At 33.1% G+C, this 20,437-nt stretch overlaps 3 protein-coding genes across 4 annotated transcripts; 1 reads left to right on the top strand and 2 right to left on the bottom strand.

Moving 5' to 3' along the window:
- The first annotated feature begins 273 nt into the window (after positions 1–273).
- Positions 274–1,433, top strand: LOC125185310 (thioredoxin H2-like). Its single transcript, XM_048081833.2, has 3 exons — positions 274–845; positions 919–1,041; positions 1,124–1,433. The coding sequence occupies exons 1-3, from the start codon at positions 702–704 to the stop codon at positions 1,253–1,255; spliced, it is 399 nt and encodes a 132-aa protein (XP_047937790.1). The 5' UTR covers positions 274–701; the 3' UTR covers positions 1,256–1,433.
- A 42-nt stretch (positions 1,434–1,475) lies between these two features.
- LOC125185309 (uncharacterized) lies at positions 1,476–3,373 on the bottom strand. The gene is made up of 2 exons (XM_048081832.2): positions 2,730–3,373; positions 1,476–2,142 (listed from the first exon to the last, which is right to left on the bottom strand). The coding sequence occupies exons 1-2, from the start codon at positions 3,146–3,148 to the stop codon at positions 1,695–1,697; spliced, it is 867 nt and encodes a 288-aa protein (XP_047937789.1). The 5' UTR covers positions 3,149–3,373; the 3' UTR covers positions 1,476–1,694.
- A 3,489-nt stretch (positions 3,374–6,862) lies between these two features.
- LOC125219056 (uncharacterized) lies at positions 6,863–11,559 on the bottom strand. Of its 2 annotated transcripts, none has more exons than XM_048120918.2 (4): positions 10,712–11,559; positions 8,395–8,991; positions 7,311–7,599; positions 6,863–7,230 (listed from the first exon to the last, which is right to left on the bottom strand). In XM_048120918.2, the coding sequence occupies exons 1-4, from the start codon at positions 11,327–11,329 to the stop codon at positions 7,187–7,189; spliced, it is 1,548 nt and encodes a 515-aa protein (XP_047976875.1). In that variant the 5' UTR covers positions 11,330–11,559; the 3' UTR covers positions 6,863–7,186. The 2 variants fall into 2 exon arrangements, with proteins under 2 accessions (XP_047976875.1, XP_088924136.1); XM_089068010.1 differs by lacking the exon at positions 10,712–11,559 and adding an exon at positions 9,213–9,308.
- Positions 11,560–20,437: the final 8,878 nt, after the last annotated feature.

The raw sequence follows: 20,437 nt of genomic DNA, 5'->3' as shown, positions 1-20,437 counted from the left end.
TTGTGAGTTCTATTTCGTGTGAAGTTGATCTATTGCGCATTGTTTGATCGGTGCCGATCGGTGAGATTGTGAGTTTCAGTTAAGATTGAGCTAAAACCACATCAAGGTAAAACTGAAGATAAAAAAGGAATCACATAGGTAAGTTGACCCGACTCTCACGTCGTTTGATGGATTCAAGATAACTATCCTCGTACGAATACTAACCAAACCAAACCAAACCAAACCTACATATGCTTATTCTCTCCATTCCAATATACTAGTAGTATGATTATGCATTTATACTTCATTTGTTCTTATTCCTACTTAAAAAATACTCTATAATAATTAAAATCCCATCAGATTATTTTAACACTTGCAGCAACGACTGGTTCCATGCGCTCTATTAAAATAAAAAATTTAAATATATAACTTACTATAAGAATATTAGAATAAAGAGTACCACACAATGATTTTGGGCCTTTTTTTTCTTTCTGAAAAATAGATTACAAATAAAACCATATTATATTTCCCGTGATCAATAGAGAAGCCATCAACATAAAAGAAGTCTATTCAAGAACATATTCTGCATGGAAAAAGTGGATTATCAACCACTATAAAAATAAGCATTACTAGCAAGCCTCAATTCAAACCAAAATATACATTCAACAGAAAAAGCAAAAAAGAGATCAAGTTAGCTAACCACATTTGTGAAGAAGAAAAAGATGGGAGTTGGAGCTTCCACCGGTTATGGGACTTCACCTGCAAGAACTTACAGATCAACGACGAGGAAAGGCCAGGTAGTCGCGTTCCACTCGTCAAAGACCTGGAAAATCCACTTTGAAGCCTCGAAACTGACCCCAAAACTGGTAAGTGATGTGGCTTGCTAAATTGATTACCTGTAATCGTGTGAGCTTCTAACAGTTCCTCTCGTGTTGAAAGCTCGTTGTTGATTTCACGGCAGCATGGTGCGGGCCCTGCCAGTATATTCAACCTGCAGTAAACGAATTTGCAGAAACATACACAGACGTGGACTTCATCAAGATTGATGTTGATGAGTTGGACGTATGATATAGCCTGTCCTTTTCAGTTAAAAATCTAGTCACATATGTCTAAAAACTGATCTTTCTGCAATTATATGAAACAGGATGTGGCACAGGAATTCGGGGTTCAGACAATGCCGACTTTTGTGCTGATAAAGAGAGGGAAAGAGGTCGATAAGGTTGTTGGAGCCAAGAAGGAAGACCTGAGGAAGAAGATTGACAAGCATAGAATCTAAACACAGAACATAGTAGCTCTAGTGAGTTTTCAAGAACTCGAGCTTGAAACAAAGCTATATGCTCGTCTGCAGGCCATCTGGCCTTAACACCGTCGTTTATGAGTCGAGCAGTTCAATCCATATGTTTCTAATAAATGTTAGATGTGGCCAAAAAAATGCTGAAGGAAACAGTTTTATTTGATCAAAAGTGACATCTCCAAATAACCAATAAATCAAGATATATAGTTTGAAACAAAATTACACAGAAATATTGCATTTTTACAGATTTTCACATCAATATCTGAGCTAAAAGATATTGGCTAAACATGAAAAGGAAACCAGCCTCAATCTGTTTATCCTACTATGCACAAGAACATATATTTCTCCGAAAATAAAATGGTTCAAGAATATACATCAAGTTAACAAGAGTAATTAATAAGCATTCCAATTGACCCCAGAACTAACCGGATCTCTTGCCCAAGACCCTCCTTAGGTCCGATTTTTGATCAGCCGTGAGCCTCGAGGGGAACTTGATGTCAAACTTGATCCGTAGGTCTCCGTGTTTGCCTGGTTCTTTCGATATAGGCATGCCCTCATTCTGGATCAACATTTCATAGCTAGGTTTTACGATATCCGACACTGAGACAGTGAGGTCTCGCCCGTCTAGTGTTGAAATTTTGAAAGTCTTTCCCGTGAGAGCATCGAGTAAAGAGATCTTTAGGTGGATTATCAGATCATTGCCGTCCCTTTTGAAAACCTGATGGGGCTTCTCATCCACAACGAAGATTAGGTCTCCCGGGGCAGCCCCAGCTTCATGGTTCCCTTTCTCAGGGAACGTAATCTTGGTACCCTTCTTCCAACCGGGCTTGATGTGTATGGATAGAACCTCTTCAACCGTGGCGGGCTTGCTGCAATAAGATGACACGACGCTCACATAAAAACAAGAACGCAACAAAAGGAATGCAAACACTTGTCATCACGTTTCTGGTTAAGAATTCATTGCATCCTGACAAATTTGTTTATGAATCGAACGCTATTTGGACTCGAAAAGCGGGTGGAAAACATATACTACGACAACAGCATTTAAACTACTAACATGAAGCAAAGTTTAGCTCATCTATGCCAACCATCCAGCACCACCTAAAACAAGAAATCTATTCCTTCAAAACCTTTTTTTTTATGCTCAAAATAGATAATCAAGACAAACACAAAGGAAAACCTTTACCTCTCTCAGCAGTTAGCTCATCCACACCTCAATCATAAGAAGGCAAAAACCCAATATTCCCAAAGCCAATAACATTAGTACAATAGAAAGCATATCAATCAATTAACCATATAAAAAAAGCAAGCATCTCATTCTTAACCAACACATTACTACTCAGGAAAAAAAAACATTCACAAGCAAACAAAATTTACCACAAAATCCCACACAATTCTCATTAGATTACAGCAAAAAATCAAAAATCAACCAAAAAAACTGAAAAAAAGCACCTACCCTGAGCCATCAAGAACGATTCTTGATATCTTCATCTTCCTCCTCGAGCCTTTATACAACTCCTCCAAACTACACGGCAGCTTAGTCTCCATCACCGCGGCCTTCCTCAGCCCACCAAAAAACTCCTCAAAAATATCCTCTGCATCTCTAGGGCTGAACTTATAAACATCGGTAGGCGGGGCGTAGAGGCCCGATTTGAGGCCCTCCTCGCCGTACAAGTCGTAGATCTGCCGCTTCTGCGAATCGCTGAGAACATCGTAGGCCTCGCTAATCTGCTTGAATTTGGCCTCCGCTTCTTGAGTGTTGAGTGCGTTCTTGTCCGGGTGCCATTTCATCGCCAATCTCTTGTACGATTTCTTCAAATCTTCGTCCCTCGCGTTTCTCGATACTTTCAGTATGTTGTAGTAATCAACCCCCATTTCCAACTGAATTGCGAGAGAAAGATCAATTCGGGTGAAATGGATCAGCGATATTTTCCGGCGAGTAATCGGAATAATTTTGAAAATGACAGGCGTTTTGAGATTCTGAGATTACAGTTAGGAGAGAACGTTCACCAGATTAACAAAAGTAACCACAAACTAAATCTCTACTCTTTTTAAGCAACCATATTATTTTCATTTAATTATACTTATGCATGGGTGTAGTTATACACTCAAAATTCCTTAACAATATATCATTGGAGGATTTAAGGACGAAACTTTTCAAAAAAGATACTCCCTCCGTCCCAGAGTATTAGACTCACTTCTTTTGGGCACATGATTTAAGGAATTGATATTTAAGTAGTTAAAGTGGATAGAGTAAAGTATGAGAGGGGGAAAAAGTAGGGGAGAGAAGAGAGAAAAAAGTAGGTGGAGAATAAAATAAGATAGATGCTTTTTGCTAAAAAAGGAAATGAGTCTAATATGTTGGGACATCCCAAAAAGGAAAGTTGATCTAATATCTTGGGACGAAGGGAGTAATTTTTTACATAAACTTTGAATTTGGAATATGGAGTGATAAACTTAAATAGTTGTTGAATTTTTTCCGTCGGCGAAAAATCCAATTATATTAAAATAAGATTGATTATCATAACTGACTTTTTGTGACTTTGTAATCATATCACTATCATTTTTCAATAGTAACATTGTTTTATGTCATATAAGAACAAATTAAATATAGTCGGACTTTGTCATTGGTAGGAAAAATTTAACAATTATTTGTGAAGAAGAACAAATTTATGAAAATTTTTATAATATTAGGTGTCAATAGCCATTAAAGAGATATAAAGATTTAACTACATTTAAGATACTTTTGCCTTATTTTTAAATATTTTTGCCCTTTTTAGTTTTAAAGGATATTTTAGTTTTTATGTTTAATATTTTATCTTATCCATTTTTCTCTATTTTTCCTTTTTCTTATTGACCGAAATTGATTAATTAATTAATTTACCTTCTATCTAATCTCCCTTAACAAAGGTTTGATGGGTCGATGGTTGAATGAGTCAAATCTGTTGGACTTTTATTAATTAAATTGAACCTCAAATTAATACTCCCTCCGTTCTATTAAATACGTAACTTTTGGAAATTGACATAGGTTTTTATGTAGTGTTATGTTGTGAGTTAATGAAGAGAAAGTGAAGTAAGAGAAATGAAAAAGTAGAGATAAAGATGTTCCCATTTTAGGAAATGTTTCATTTTTAATGGGACAAACTAAAAAGGAAAATATTTAATTTCTAATGGGACAAAGGGAGTACAAGTCTAACCGAATATTATTATTAGTCACCGCATTAAAATAATATTGACTGCCCGTCTAACTTAAATTACGAGTAATCTGACTTTACATCTTTAATTTTAATATTTTCCGTGTCTAATATATATTTATTAATTAATTAATTTAAGTTTGCTATTTGACTTAATTAATTAATATTATCTCGTTCCAAGAGTGTCTAGTTCAAAATCTTTATTTATAATTCTGAAATAAATTCAACCGGCCGGGTTTTTGAATAATAAAACCTTTTTCGAACACCCCTTGAGGATATCATCGAAGTGGATGCACTATACACACGATTAATTGCAATAACAATACTAGTACCTCCAGACACTGATCACCACTACCTAAGATATCAGGTGTCTTAGATTACGAAAAATCCGCACTATTTAATAAATCAAAGTAGTGCACAATCACCGAGATCTCGTCTTTCAGTAAATAACAAGAAAGACTTTTTCCAACTTTGAATCCTTCAGTGCTATACCAAATCAGTGTTGTTTATTTCCTAAGGTAGGAAATATGCGGACTAACATTGCAGCCTTTAACGATAGGTAGTCAAACCCTATCTAAGTTGTGAAATTCTATTTCTCTTCTACAAAGAATCAACTGCGTCACCTTTTGTGGACGTCATTTACCACCAGTCTACTATGCAGAAGAATTAGACTTGTTTGCTTTTTATACATTTAAATATTTGACAAACATCTTATAAATGCATAAGCAAATACCGATGTGATAAAATTACTTCTCCTCGCCTTGGGATTAAAATTGGATTGTAAAATTTATTGTATACAAATAATTTTATCCGTGCAACATGCTCGAAAAATGCTTTTCAATATACAAATCTTAATAAGACTAAAAACTTTGAAAATGATACGAGAATTATTGCAAAATTGGTAAAATAAGAGAAATAAGAGATAGAGTGGATAAAATAAGAGAGAAAAAGTAGTGGAATTAGTATCTGTTGATTGTGCAATTCATTTATTGAAATAAAAAAAATTTATTTTCAAGAAACAGATTTAGTAGGTGATCCCCGTTTTTAAAGTAAGAATGGAGTATAGCAAACGAAAGTACGACTGGTTATATCTAAAGTTATTTAATCAATTCACAAATATGTTGCGAACTTTGTGTAATCATGTTCAGAACCTCATTATTGTTTAACTATCGTAATAATAGTCATTGTTGTGAGTTGTGTTTGTAGTATTGTTAATATCTATTGAAAACAAGTACTACTCCTATAAGATTCAACTTTTCACTTTATGCAATAACTGGAGATAATTTCTTGTGTGTTGTTAATATCCCAAGTCAAAAGGCACATATTCAAATTCAATATGACGCGACTTTAAAATAAGACAAACAAAAATAAAACTAGCCAATTCAACAAAATACGAATTTAACGCCGATAAATATTTATTGGAATAACAAATGCATTACTAGTTTCATTTTTCACCTTAACAAAAAAAAAAGACATCCTTTTTTAATTTTCTGACTAAATAAGCCTTAAATATTTTCTAGTTAAACACCAAATATAGATATTTCCACAATATTTGTACAATTAAAGAAAACAGGAAAAAAGAAAAGAATTGTCATGTTTGAGCGTGACAGGCATGTCATGGAAAGGGCAAGAACGTGCAAGCGCGTAAGCGAGTGGGGCCCACGGATCCATTTTGGCGTTTTCATTGGCTGCAACGTTCGCTTTGGCAAATACTGCGTCGTTTATGTTCTGGTGGGCCGCGTTTTATCAAGAAAATATTGGCCCATTTCCATAACTACCAATAATGTGTTACCATCATGTGGGTCAATACTTTATTTTGTCTGGCCCAATTATTGTTTTCTAATTTTCTTAATAGTTTTAATTATTTTCTTTTAATTGTAGATATTTTTCTTTAAATAAACAAAGTAGAAAGCACCCCCCTTCACGGAACGTGGCTATTGCTCTACCAAGATTTTGTGGAATTAATGATGTAAGCGATTAGTTTTACAACATTTTTGTTTTCTTTCCTATATACCTAAGATGATTGAATACTCAATCTACTACTTAGAGTGAAAACATCACCAGTTTAACTATAGATGCAGCACATTTTCCATAAATTTTGGTAACCAACTCACAATTTTACTTCTTCATTGTTTCAATTGTAGTGTTCATTACTCGTATTTTGATACGATAACTACGACGATGAGATTATGGCGCTATTAGGTTGCCAGTTTTCCTTACACAGAGTAGATTTTTGTATTTGTATTATAGAAACTGAACTTTTAGGATTCCATATTTCTTTTATGAGTTAAATTCGCATAACACTAAGTTGAGTTGTTTTTAGCCTACCATTTATGTCTTCTGCAATGGTACTTGGTAAATTTTTGTAAGTAAAAATAAAGATTAAAAGAGGAAATAAAAAGGGAGAGGGGTTCGAATCATCAAAGAAATTCAGTCACTTAGTGATGATTGAGACATTATTACATCAATTATTATTACAAATTCGGCAGCCAATCAGAAATTAAGCTGTCCAAACAGCATTATACTCGATCCTCTACTTGATGTCCTATTCCAACCGTGCAAAGAAATGCATAAGAAACTAGCAAGTATACTTGCTACATTTTGTTACCTTGATGTAGTGTATACCCACCAAATATCTTGATGCATTATTATGTCATTTTCCAAGGTTGAACTATCAAACATAGATTGAAGCAAAACTGTTTCCTTTTCTGAATTCCTTCTAAAATACAGGCTCCTCCGTCTCTTCTTCTGATTCTTCGCTAACTGACATTGCCAACAACGACACGAGAAGATGTCAGCAGAAATGTTTCATTTGGCCAATTTATGTCCAAATAGATGACTACCTTTTGATGAAGGGGGGAGCACGACAACGTGCATGGTGGCGTTGTTGGGAGGGAGGTGGAGGCGGAGAGGGTGGAGCTTCCTGTTCAGTGGGCTTCTGGTGCAGACGGTGAGGCCGGTGATTCCTAGCTCGTCTTCCAGCCTGCTTGCCAATTCGCTCACTTGGAAGCCCTTGAATGCAATGCACTCGACCTCGCCATACTCATTCTCAACCTCACCATGCTCATTGGCTAGATCGAAATAGACTAGCCTGCCGTCGCTTGCCTTTCTAGGCGAATCATCCCACTGCACCTAATTATTACCCCCAAATTATTTTAACACAAATTAAAACAACTACATTTCATAGAGTAACCATAAACACACACGCACCCCAATAATCATACTCACTAAATTCATAGCTGAAATTGGAAATCATTTCAATTATAGGACAGTTTAATACTCCATAAACACACACACTGGGAATCATATGAATTGTATTCATAGACGAGAACTGAAATCAATCCACCTTTTCCTTTTTTTATCCATAACCCCACACACATATCATACGAACTGCATTTTCAATGACGATAATTAAATTAAACTCAATTTAGATGCTTCCTCCGTCTATGAAATAATGTCCGTGTTTACTTTTTTCATTTTTGGTAACAGGTCCTTTGCACTAACTCATTACACTCACATTATATTATAAAACCAATATATTTTATGGGACCCACACTCTGCTAACTTTTTTTCTCATTTTCTTTCATATTTTTTAACACTCGTGAAAAGTAAAGGTGAGACTTTAATTCATTGACGGAGGGAGTATTCAATTTTCTACCACACAAACTCCACCATACTCTCTAAATATTCGAATTTTGTTACTCCCTTTGTCCACATGGCTAATTTGGCTAGACATGAGTTTTAAGAAATGTAGTAGTAGAAAGTAAGTGGAAAAGGTTAGTGGAGGATTTTATAGTGAGATGTGAGTAAAATAAAGTCCATTACCAAAAGAAATAAAACAACATAGATGACATTTATTGGTGGACAGACAAAAATGGCAAAATGAGATACTTTTGTACGGAGGGAGAGTTGAGTAATGGAAATTACCTCTTGTCTAGAAAAACTAGCGGACATGGACGACTGGGTGGAGGTTGGAGAGGTCGCGTCAGAGGCAAAGCAATCCTCCTTGGCCACCGCGATTTGCGGCGGCAGAAACTCCACAACATGAACCTCCCAAAAAATCCAGTCCTTGGTAACCGCCCGATGCGGAATATCATGCGTGATCGAGTTCCTCCACGGCGGAAGGCCGCCGTTGGCCCGCAGGAAGCGGCCGTATCTTGTCTTCAATTTGACAGCGCCGCGCTCCCTGATGGGCTCCCACTCGACCGAGCTGTCGAGGCGCGGTGGCAGCGTCTGCAGCACCTTGCGCCCCGTCATGCGGAGCAGGAACGGCTGGTTCGATGCGGTGAGGTACTTCCCGTAGCAGCTCTTTAGCCGGATTATGGTGTCGGAGCTCTCCACGAACTCTACCTCCCATTTCGCCGATTTGGAGGCGCAGCTGCGCTCCTGCGTGACCGAGACCTTGTCGGCCTCGGCCACGAGGTACTTCCCGTGCGAGCCTTTCAGCCGCACCGTCTTCGCATTCTGAAATAAGTCGATTGCTGACATTCGTGGCCCAAACGAGTGGAGATGCTGCTCGTGATTCTGCAAGAGAACCAGCACGGGTTATATGATTTTTACTTTTAGTATATATTTTAAACAATTGATAAAAATAAAATAAGTATCATTATGTACTTTATAAAAAAAAATATTTAATCTATCTAAAGTTAAACATTTCCTATTATGAAAATATCTTTTTCCAAATGAAAGGAAAATATAACAAAATAAGCAAATGGAGTATTTCAGTTGGATGAAAATTTGGTTACATGATCCTCTTGCTTTGGCATCTAATCAAAGGAAAATAACAGAGTTATGCAACAAATCAAACGATACGTTATGATTTAAATATAAGGTATCGATATTGAGGTTAAACAAAATCAAACCAAGTAAATTGCGAGTATCGACATTTAAATTATTAGTGCCATTTCAATCAATTGTGCACCGTAGAAAGAGCAATATTTTTTGCTTTATGAAACGGTACACGCAATCCCATTTAGGCCGTCATTTTACAAACTAGCCCCACAATATAAATATATAGTAGAACGTGACGTGTGTAGTATCATAGCATGAATAACCCAATTAATAAATTAATCAATACAATACTAATCATCTAATTATACAAAGTAATGAGAGGTTAATGACGCCCTACGCAATAACCACACCAACATAATTCCTAAAGCAGCACAATTACGGCCGTTTCTTAAACTATTATTCTCTATTAATCAATATTATTACGATTTTCTATAAATATTTGTCAGTTTTGTTGGTTGTACACTTTTTAGTGGTATAATCTGCGAATGTGAGAACATTAATCAGATTTATAACATTAACTACAAGCGCAATAATCTTTATGTTGCAATCAATTAGTATAACTCTAACTCAAACTATATCATTAAGGTTTGGGATTTACAGTCTGAATTATATCTTCAAAATACATTAATTTATGACTTTAATTTTCTTTAAGTGAATAAATAAAAGAAAAAAAGATGCTAGTGAATTTTCACGGTTCATATTTTCAACAATAGAAAATCTTTTGAATAACTAGGGGCCACAAATATGGACCAGCTATGAATGAATAAATCATGGTAAATAATGTTCATTACAGTCAACTTTCATATTTAATGATACTTAATGTATGAAATTCCCATGTACAAATTTTTGACATTTTCCTTGATAACTACTTGCATAATTTTTTTTACTTATATGACTGAAATGACAAATTAGAGTAAAGTTTGTACTTAACAATTAATAAAAAAAAGACTAAAATATAATTAAATTAACCAACCTATTTGCATAATGCCTTAAATAGAATTTATTACCTAACTTATTTTATCCTGTTTTATTCTCTCAATAACAACAATATTATTTCTTCCGTCTGAAAAAATAGTCTTAGTTATAAATAACACAATGTGAAATTGATAAAGTAAAAAGAAAAAAAAAATGAACGAAGTAAGAACATATAGAAAGGGTATAAAGTTGAGAATGAAGAAAAAGTAATAAAGTAAAACAGACATTTTTTATTTTTAGAAATGAGATTTTTTTTAACGCCCTAATATATAAAATAAAACTATTTTTATAGACATTTATTCTCTACTTCCTTTCACCATTTTCTACCCGATCTTAAACTTAAATAACAAAATCTTATTTTAGTAATATTTCATCAAACTTAAAACTTATATAACAACCTAAATCCGAAAGAAATATCACAAATTAAAAATAATCTCTAATTAAGTAAACAAAATTATTACTAAGAAATAAAACATACCTTATTCATTGACCACCACCGCAACGGCGTGGCCGGCGCCGGCGACCACACTGAAACTGGCGATTCAAAGCCGTAACCACCAATATCGAGCCCCGAAATCTGTTCCGCCACCGGCGAGAGGCTCGAAACCATCGACCAATAATCCACCACGGCCTCATCCTCCGCCACCTCCACCGCCTCCACGTCCCACACCAGCCAATTCCCGGGGCCGCCGGCTCCGCCGTGCGTCACCGTGTTCCGCCACGGCGGCGCGGCGCCGTTCGCCCGTAGGTAGGTGCCGCAGCCCGCAGCCTTGAGCTTGACCTGGAAGCCGTCCCTGATCGGCTGCCACTCGATCGTCAGATCCCTCGCCGGATTTTCCGGCAGGGTTTGGAGCACCTTCCGGCCGAGGAAGATGGGATCGGCGGCGGCGGCGGCGGAGGCGGTGAGGTAGCGGCCGTGGCAGCTCTTGAGGCGGACGACATGCGGATTGGTGTCGACGAGCTCCACCAGCCACCGCGCCCGCCTCACGTCGCCGCAGCGGCTCTGGCGCGTCGACGACTGGTCGTCGCCGGCGGTGAGGTATCGGTTGAGGTGGCTCTTCAGCCTCACGGCGGGAGTCTTTGTGAAGAATTCCATTCACTTTCCTTTTCTTTGGAAAGGGAAAAAGAGAACTAATTTGGGGGAATATTGTTGTGACATGCAACAAATTAAAATTAAAAGTAAAGGGATTTGTGAAAAGAGGAATTTAATTAGTGTAGTGATTTTGTTTCTTGGGGTGGGAGGATATGGTTGAAATTGGGGAGAAATGGAAAAGAGTTGACGTCTTGGAAATTTTGATGTGGTTTCATAATTTGGAATTTAATTTTAATTGATGGTAGTAACAATGTTTCATAACCTCTAGTGTATATATATAGGGGGAGAAGTAGGGCGTTTTTCACAAATCCCAAATTTTAAAAAGGTAAAAATAAGATGTATATTCAGCAAGATCCATCAAACAGATATGCAAATTCAAGCCATATTAATTACATGTACTCCATTTGTGTTAGAGTACTAGTATTTTTGGTGACATGATTTCATCCGGGATTGACTAATACTTCGTCTATCCAAAAAAAAAATAGAGCACATTTATTTATAGAAAGTTTTCAACAATAATAACCATACACATAATTTCACTAATACTGCTTCTCACTTACTATTTCTCATTCTCTCTTACTTTTTCCCTTTTCTATTATTTTACCAATTCTACATTAAAACTCGTGTCATAAACCAATTGCTCTATTTTTTATGGACGGAGGGAGTACTCTATTTATCCTATAAAATAGACACTTTTAAAATGATATGAATTTCAATGTACTCTCTCCGTTTTATAGTAATTGAGGCGTTTCTTTTCGGCACAGAGATTAACAAAAATTGTGTTAGGTGAGTTAAGTAAGAGATAATAAAGTGGAAAATGAAAAAGGTAGAGAGATGATGAGAGAAAAAAAGTAAGAGAAAGTAAAGTAGGTGTGGAAAAATGTTTTGACTTTTACTAAAAAGGGAAATGACTTTGTTACTATGGAACATACCAAAATGGCAAAATGACTCTATTACTATAGGATGGATGGAGTATAATTAATAAAATAAGAAATATAAAAAAAAAAGTTATTGAAATATTATTAACGAATAATGAGTTCCATCAAGAATTTAAAAAAAATAAAATAGAATTGACTATTTTCAAAGAATGAACATAAATGATAAAAAATTGTGAGTTAAAAATTTCAAGAAAGCTAAGTGTGATGTAACGAAGAATGAGGTCCATCTACCAGATACACACTGCACACGAAACACACATTTTGAAAAAATAAATAATTGTAGACTGTTTTACGTGGTTTGTATCGAAAATAAATCATAATTGCAGATTTACAAAATAATAATAACAATAAATTTACAGTTAGAAAGAAATACTGGTCTATTTAATTGTGGGGGCACGAAAAATATGGTAGCGTTTGCCAAGGTTGTTGAAACCTGTAAGATTATGACTAATTTTCTATAAGTAATTAAGATTTTGTTACTTTGTTTTTATTCTTAAAAAAGTACACAATACTATCAATAAACACTGTGTACGGTTAAGGCACTACAAATTCGTAGGTAATCTATTTTAACTTTTGCTCATTAGATTCTTATATACTAGTAATTTTTTTTGTTTTAGTAACTCTATTACTATATTTGATATCTTTTCATCTTTTTAATAAAATTGTTAAATTTTCTGTTATAAACTAACATATTATTTGTTGATTATTTAAATTAATTCCACATAATATTATTATAAAAAATTAATATTAAGTTCAAACATAAAAAGGCTCTTCAACATTTTACTATCTACACAAATGAATATCTTTGGAGGCATAGTGGAGAGAGGTTATCAACACACGCAATCATTTTTATTTACACATGGTTTAATTCGATTCATTAGGATTAGACAATTAGAAGCCACCAACAGCTCAACTTAATTAACATGTTTCATAAATTTTGCTTTACTTTAATTCTTGTATTGCAGATACAAATTTTGTTCACATACCTCTTGTTTTCACCAGCCGAGTTCTTGTTTTTTAGGCAAAATACTTTTACCGAATATATAATTTTTAGAAATTTATTAATGTTGATATTATTTAGATTACCAAAAAAAAGTTAAAATACTGTAAATAAGGATTTAATGAAATAAAATGTAAACGTATAAGAATCCAATAAAATTATAAATAAAAACAAAAGAATTTTAATGAAACAACAAAATGAAATATAGAGATCTTTAAATTTAATATATAATTTGATATATTCATTAAAATTATATTCTAAAAATGCATACAAAAGACAAACTACTTGAAGGACCCTTTTTTCTTGACTAGAGTTTTGTAAAGAATATTTATTACACTGAAATAAAAAAAATTAAAGTATAGGGATGTCTAGATATATTTCTGCCGTCCAATTAATAGAATTTGACCTTCCTTCCGTTTCTTAAAAAATAAACTTTTTTTTGGTTTTTTTCTTAAAAATAAAAACTTTTTATATAAAGAAATAAATCTACAATCCACTACGATCCTAAACCCTATTAAAATAAAATAATTTACCAAAGTATAGGGATGTCTAGATATATTTCTAATCCTAAACCCTATTAAAATAAAAAAAATTACTAAAGTATAGGGATGTATGGATATATTTCTAATCCTAAACCCTATTGAAACAAAAAAAAAAAAAGTTTATAGGGATGTCTAGATGTATTTCTCCCGTCCAATTAATAAATAAAGAAATTTGACCTTCTTTCCGTTTCTTAAAAAATAATTTTTTTTTTCTTTTTTGTCTTTTTTTTAAAAATGAAATTATTCATTTAAGAAAATAAATCTACAATCCACTACAGTTCATTAACAAGAATTTTACTACTTTTATCTTCCTCTTGCTTATCTTGCTTATCTTATATATGTTTCTTTTCTTCTCTCTTAATTTATTAATTTTATCAATTCTTTTCTTCTCTCTTACTTTATCAATTTTACATAATATATATGACTTTTAAAATTCATATTTTTAGGAAACGGAGAGAGTATGTTCATTGAAACTATATGTTAATGCATATAGAAGACAAAGCTACTTGATTGACCTTTTTTTTTCTTAAATAAAATTTTGTAATGAAATATTAACTGCATAGTATTTCTTATATATATGTACCCACAACAAGGGGAATGATCAATTACTAACTAATTAACAATCCCAATTAAGACCAAATCTTAATCATTAGATTAGAAGATCTAGTGGTTGAAATAATGCCACATGGATTATATTTTTAATTAAAAAAATTAATAAATAAAATTAGAGGGTATTAATGTCAATTTCTCTCTCATTAAAATCATCTTATAACTTTAAATTTACGTAACTCTCTCGATTTAGATATTTTTTCGCAAAAAATATATCAAATTAAAGATAATTTTATAAAGATTCCAACGAGATCTCAATTGCATATGTTCCGACGACGTTCGGATGATGAAATTTGATATTTTTTATTTTAGTTTTCGTAAATGTTAATAACCAGATTTTTATCAACAAATACATAAAAAAATCTCAATAAAACCATGTAAAAATCTCAATAAATATGTGTTCATATTTTCTTGTACTAGTGTTGATATTCTTATGACATATTGTTGATATTTGTAATACACTATGTTGATATAAAAAAACATTCACGAAAATTATCATATGATAACATAATGACGATATCACTCTTTTGTTGATATTTTGTCTACTATTTATTGAGATTCGTAAGATTTAATCTTATTCACTCATTTTAAAATCTAAGGGTGGAGATTTGGTCTTGATTTTGGATTAGGGTGCCATTAGAATATGACACCCCCACATGAATAGTTAAGCAAAGTGTCAATTATATATATTTATACTTTTCTTTTATTAGAGAAATATATAATGAATATGAAACCAAAATTTAAATTTGTGAAACAATTTTGACATCCATCCACTGGTGATAGCACATTATCCGAGTAATTTTTTTCCTAATTTACCAATTTTTTTTCTAATTTTCTAAATTTTTTCCTATTTTTTACATTTCTTAAAACTCGTGCCCACAATAAGAGTGACTCCTATTGTGGGACGGGGGTATTGTTCACCATACAACTCATACATCCTCCCAACTTCTACCTCAATAATTTTAATTTTAATTTATTAATAAAAAGTACCACTATAAATAACTAAATTACTTCATTGAAAAAGTAGGAGCACATACCACTATAAATTACAATTCCAAAAAAATTAAAATTCTTTGAAATAATAAATTTAAATTCCAAATTTTAAATTTAAGTGAAATTGGGTTGTATGTATAGAATTTTGAATTTCAAATTCAAAAAATTTTCGACCGCACACAACTCCTAGAATGCTCCCCAACATCCCGGGCCCATCCCACCTTGGCGGTGTGGCGTCGCGCCTGAAATGCGAGCCCTGCACTCAGGCCCGCATTGCCCGTCCCACCCGATGCCTGTCCCAAACTCCAGCAATGGGGGGTGCACTGCATCCCACAGTGTGGCGCCCCCTTCTTGTTATGGACTCGATGTCTCACATCGGCCATAAGAGCAACCGATGTGGGATTTATAGACTAAATGTGGTCTCTTTCCTAACAGGCTAATATTTTGGGATGAGTTATTCCGCTTGGTTAGTAATATTAGTGCTTTCATTAAGAACCCATAACCCAAATGGCTTGGAGTGGTGGCCGGCCCAAAAGTACCCAACTGGTACTTTTGGGGCCGACTCGGAGTGGTGGCTGGGCAAAGAACCAGTGGCGGATCCAGAAATTTTAAATTGGGGGTGCGATTCATAATTACATTAACTTAGAGATTTAATATTCAATTGATCTTTTTCTATTATATAAATTATTTTTTTCTATTATCTCAATTATTTATTTTCAAGTGAGTGAAATGATTATATAGTATAAAAAATAATTTTTTGCGTTTTATTATTTGAAAATTTTCACTATATAAAATAGAGAATATTATTATTATTATTATTATTATTATTATTATTATTATTATTATTATTATTATTATTATTATTATTATATAATAGAGAATTTATTTAATTAGTAGTTTAGAAGGACTTTTTAAAAATTTTAAAACAGAATGTATCATATTTACTAATAGTATAAATAATAAAATATGATCATAATTAAAAAACATAAATAACTATGATTACAGCCTATAATATATTCATACGTAACAAAACTAAAACAAATGAAAAAACAAATAATATATTAGTATATTAATGATACATTAATAAGAAACATAAATAATGGAGTACTTAAATGATTTTAGCCAAATATACAAACCAAAATATAGGTAGAATGGCCAAAATCACAGCTTAAGGGGAATTGAAACCGGGTCTATAGCTAGGAATGGGAGCATTTTATCACTAGGCTACTCACAATTTTGGGGATTTAATTGTACCTCCTTGTACTTAATTGGATACGCCGCTGCAAAGAACTCGCCGTGACCAATGAGAAATTGGAGTGGTGGCCTCGCAAAGAACCAGTTGTGACCAACAGATGTTGGCTCAATGTCTCACGTCGACCGTAAGAGCAACCGATGTAAAATTTATAGACTAAATGAACTCTCTCTTCTAACAAACTAGTCTTCTAAGATGAGTTATTCCCTTTGGTACGAAACATTTCTCCTCTTCGTTAATTATGTTCATAAGGTGCATATTGAGTAAACTCTGCTCATGTTAAATACTATAGTCTATACGATGTGACAGCTCGTAACATATATATAATGCACTAAGTCACCGCCGAGTATAGGCAGACACATACATCATGCAAATGGGGTTTAATCCCCTATAAATTCCATCATATTTTTTTTATATTGTCGAATTTATCAAATGATCGTCGACTTTTATTAAGCTAACGCTATTCAACACAAAATTTCTAGAGATGTGAAGGATTAAGGAGTGCTAAAAAAGAACATAAAACTTAACTACAAAAAAATGAGTTCGTGAAAAGGAAAAGAACAAATATAGTACTAGTACAAAATTATTTATGAACATAACAAAAAGGGCTCAAATATTCCTACCATTATTTTTCTCGTATCCGCTCCAATAGCTGTGTAAAGTCATATCAAGAATGTAATGAGACAAGTTGACCATCAGATAAAAGTGCTCTCACTAATGAGGGTAAATAAAACACAAGGACTTATTAGTGATAGTTGGGAAAAAGAAATTAATATTTGGGTTAAATTTGGTCCTCATATAGTGGGTGAATGGGTTTGTCTCCACACACACTTACGATGGTCTTAACTTGTAATAAAAGCAGCAGATTCTCTGTTTTCTAAATATTGCAACCCAACATAAATGGAAGTCATTTTGTGCACCCAATTACTGTCCCACCCACAGAGATTTATTTTTGTAGCATATTATTCTATAATATCTTCAAAGATATCGAGTTTTCTATTGTCAAATATCGAAAAATTAAAGAACTGGGTAAAGTTACCATTTTTTATCCTTTTTTTGTTTCATTGAAAATTGAATAATTAAAAAATACACATACTGCGTGGACAGTTACGTGTCAAGCCACGATGCTTATTTGCCACGCGTTTTGGTCTACACGTATAATATGTGATTAATTATCTCGTAACTCCATATTGTTGCGACATATTTTAATCTAGAGAAATGATTATATCACAGTCATCAACTCGGAAGGTAGACCGATTATATATAACTTAATTTCTCAAAATTAAATATTCTATCACGTGTATGATATGGTCAAATTACGTTGACGGAATTAGATTCCATTTCTAGTACAAGTGGAGATTCAACGACTACCAAAAAATGTCCTCTCAAGATAAGAGTAAGAGAGAACAGAAAAGAAAGAAAAAGAAAAATATAAATATATTAAATATTAAATATTTTAAATAAAGAAGAGAGATAGTAGTAAATATATTGAAATGTCTTTTAAGGCTTGATGGTATTTTCGGGGAAAAAATGCTAAAAATTAAAAAAAGTAATTCAAATAAAACTAAATCAAAGTTAAAAAAGCTCTGATGATATTTTTGAAATTTTAATTTGTAATTTGATACTTATACAATTGAAGGTAAAAATAAAAAATTGTTCATTCTGATATACTTTTAACTTTTGTTTTTCTTATTAAAATATACTGTGTTACGTAACAAGTGTACAAGAATAAAAGCAGATGCTAATTAATCGCTAGCGACGTGATACAATAGCATAGGCATAGCTAGCTTTGTTCATTTTAGTCTATATTTGCTATTTTTATCCATTTCTTAAAATTAGTTATATATTTTAGGAAGTTTTTTCTCCGTAATTTTATTTTTCACTAACAATATTTTAATTACTTTTTTTTATCCATCCTGCATTAAAACTCTATGTCATTCCAAAAATACATATTTTTATGAGACGAAAAGATAAGTACTCCTTCACTCCACGAAAAATAGTCTAATTTTGTCATTTTGTCCATAAAAAATAGTCTCATTTCTAAAAATGAAAAGTTTCTCTTTTATAATTTTCTCATTTTTTCTCCACTCCCATACTTTACCTTTACCTAGTTTTTCTTTCTAGTTCTTTAACTTTATCCACTTTTTCTCCTTCTCTCTCTTATTTTATCAATTTCTTGTTAAAATTTATTTTTATCTATAAATGAGACTATTTTTTATGAATAGAAGGAGTATAAATTTGTGTATAGGTATAAAACAATCTTGGAAATTTTCTATGTTCTAGCAGCTCCTCGGTTATCTATACAATATATAAAAGGAGAGTTTTGGGGGTGTTTAGGGAAATAAGAGGAATTTCAGGGGTATTTAGGGAAATGACCATTTAAAATAGATATTAAATGAATTAAAAATATATAAAAGTGTGATTAAGTGTTAGTTGGTTATTTAATTTCTATAGTTAGTAGATTAGTGGTATAGTTAGTGGTAATGTTGCACAATTAATATCTCTATTTGTTAATTTAGAAAAAAAAACGTGTGTATATAGTCGTTTAACTAATCAATAAAATATGTAATTGCTGATATGGGTCAGCCCACTAAGTAATTACCAACCAAATATTAATATAATAAATTAGGTAATTTTCTATCTTCTTCACCCAGTCGCTGGAAAACGCTGCCGGTAAGTTTTTATTTCCGTGTATTTTTACTTCTCTCGCCTTTCCCCGCCACCACGCTCCACTACCCTGCTTCGCCGGGTTTCCTTCCACCCTGTTTCACTCCTCCCTCTATCTCCCAGTCGGCAAAACAAAACCTAATTGGTTTTCTAACTCTTAAATATGTTTCATGATTTGTAATAATGCAGGAGTTCAAGATTGGAGGGTTACAATTTATACTCTTCAGCCGTGCTCCCAAATACAGTTTTGAGTACTAGAGATGCTAGAGAAAGAGCAAATAATTTCGTACTTTGTAGCAAACGGGGTGGCCCTCTTTGCTGCGGCCGTGCATGAGCACAGCCTTTTCATATTCTTCTTCGTATTGTTTATGTTGTTCTCTTTGCAGGTCTTTATGGTGGAAGTGATTTATGTTTTGAAGTGTCAAGCTTAATTATGTGATTTTTTTCCCTTTTCTTCATGTACTATTGTGAAGTGTCGAATGTATAATTTTTTCATGTAGTGCTCTATATGAATATTAGGTTGGTGGCCGCTCTTATTCATTTGTCTTTCCTGGACGTGGTATGGGTGGTAGCAGTTACACGGGAAGTAGGCGATGCGGAAATACTATTAGGGTATGCAACCAGGTTTTTTTTTTTGGCTAAATGCATGCATATCGGTTGTATATTTCATGCTATTTTGTTGTATTTTTGTTTTGATGATTTTGATCGATTTGACTATCTTCTAATATATATTTATACATTATTTTTATTATGTGTTCGTGATTGATCTTTTGTAGTATAGATCTAAAAATTATTTAAATGATATGTGATTTGTGTGCAAATTTTAGTTTATAAACTCATTTGATTATATGAGTTTAGAACTTGAAATAATAATATTGTTTCTCATTCGGTATATGTGTTATTTTTTTTTCTTTGTTTGATTTTATATTTTTTAATAATTACTATTTATTTTATATATTTATGATTTCAGATATCATACAATGATATTTTTATGAATTTATAAAATCATTTTATAGCATAAAATAAGTTTAAATAAAAGAGAATGGGTCTCGCATCGTGAGTTCACGCAACTAAAATAGAATTTGGGCCATGACAATTTAACTAAGCTTA

Source organism: Salvia hispanica, chromosome 1, assembly GCF_029641045.1.
Source record: "Salvia hispanica isolate PSC_SH4W2 chromosome 1, Shi_PSC_v1, whole genome shotgun sequence".
NCBI lineage: Eukaryota > Viridiplantae > Streptophyta > Magnoliopsida > Lamiales > Lamiaceae > Salvia > Salvia hispanica.
The sequence above is the reverse complement of the archived record's forward strand: the minus strand, read 5'-3'. Positions and strand labels throughout refer to the sequence as shown.

Bases quoted from the DNA above. Each gene is read 5' to 3' on its own strand.
- LOC125185310 (XM_048081833.2), top strand. From the start codon at position 702: ATGGGAGTTGGAGCTTCCACCGGTTATGGGACTTCACCTGCAAGAACT. The intron at 846-918 runs GTAAGTGATGTG...TCGTGTTGAAAG, and splicing joins CGAAACTGACCCCAAAACTG to CTCGTTGTTGATTTCACGGC. The intron at 1,042-1,123 runs GTATGATATAGC...TATATGAAACAG, and splicing joins TTGATGTTGATGAGTTGGAC to GATGTGGCACAGGAATTCGG.
- LOC125185309 (XM_048081832.2), bottom strand. From the start codon at position 3,148: ATGGGGGTTGATTACTACAACATACTGAAAGTATCGAGAAACGCGAGG. The intron at 2,143-2,729 runs GTAGGTGCTTTT...ATCTTATTGCAG, and splicing joins ATCGTTCTTGATGGCTCAGG to CAAGCCCGCCACGGTTGAAG.
- LOC125219056 (XM_048120918.2), bottom strand. From the start codon at position 11,329: ATGGAATTCTTCACAAAGACTCCCGCCGTGAGGCTGAAGAGCCACCTC. The intron at 7,600-8,394 runs GTAATTTCCATT...GGTAATAATTAG, and splicing joins CTAGTTTTTCTAGACAAGAG to GTGCAGTGGGATGATTCGCC. The intron at 7,231-7,310 runs GTAGTCATCTAT...TGGCAATGTCAG, and splicing joins GCTCCCCCCTTCATCAAAAG to TTAGCGAAGAATCAGAAGAA.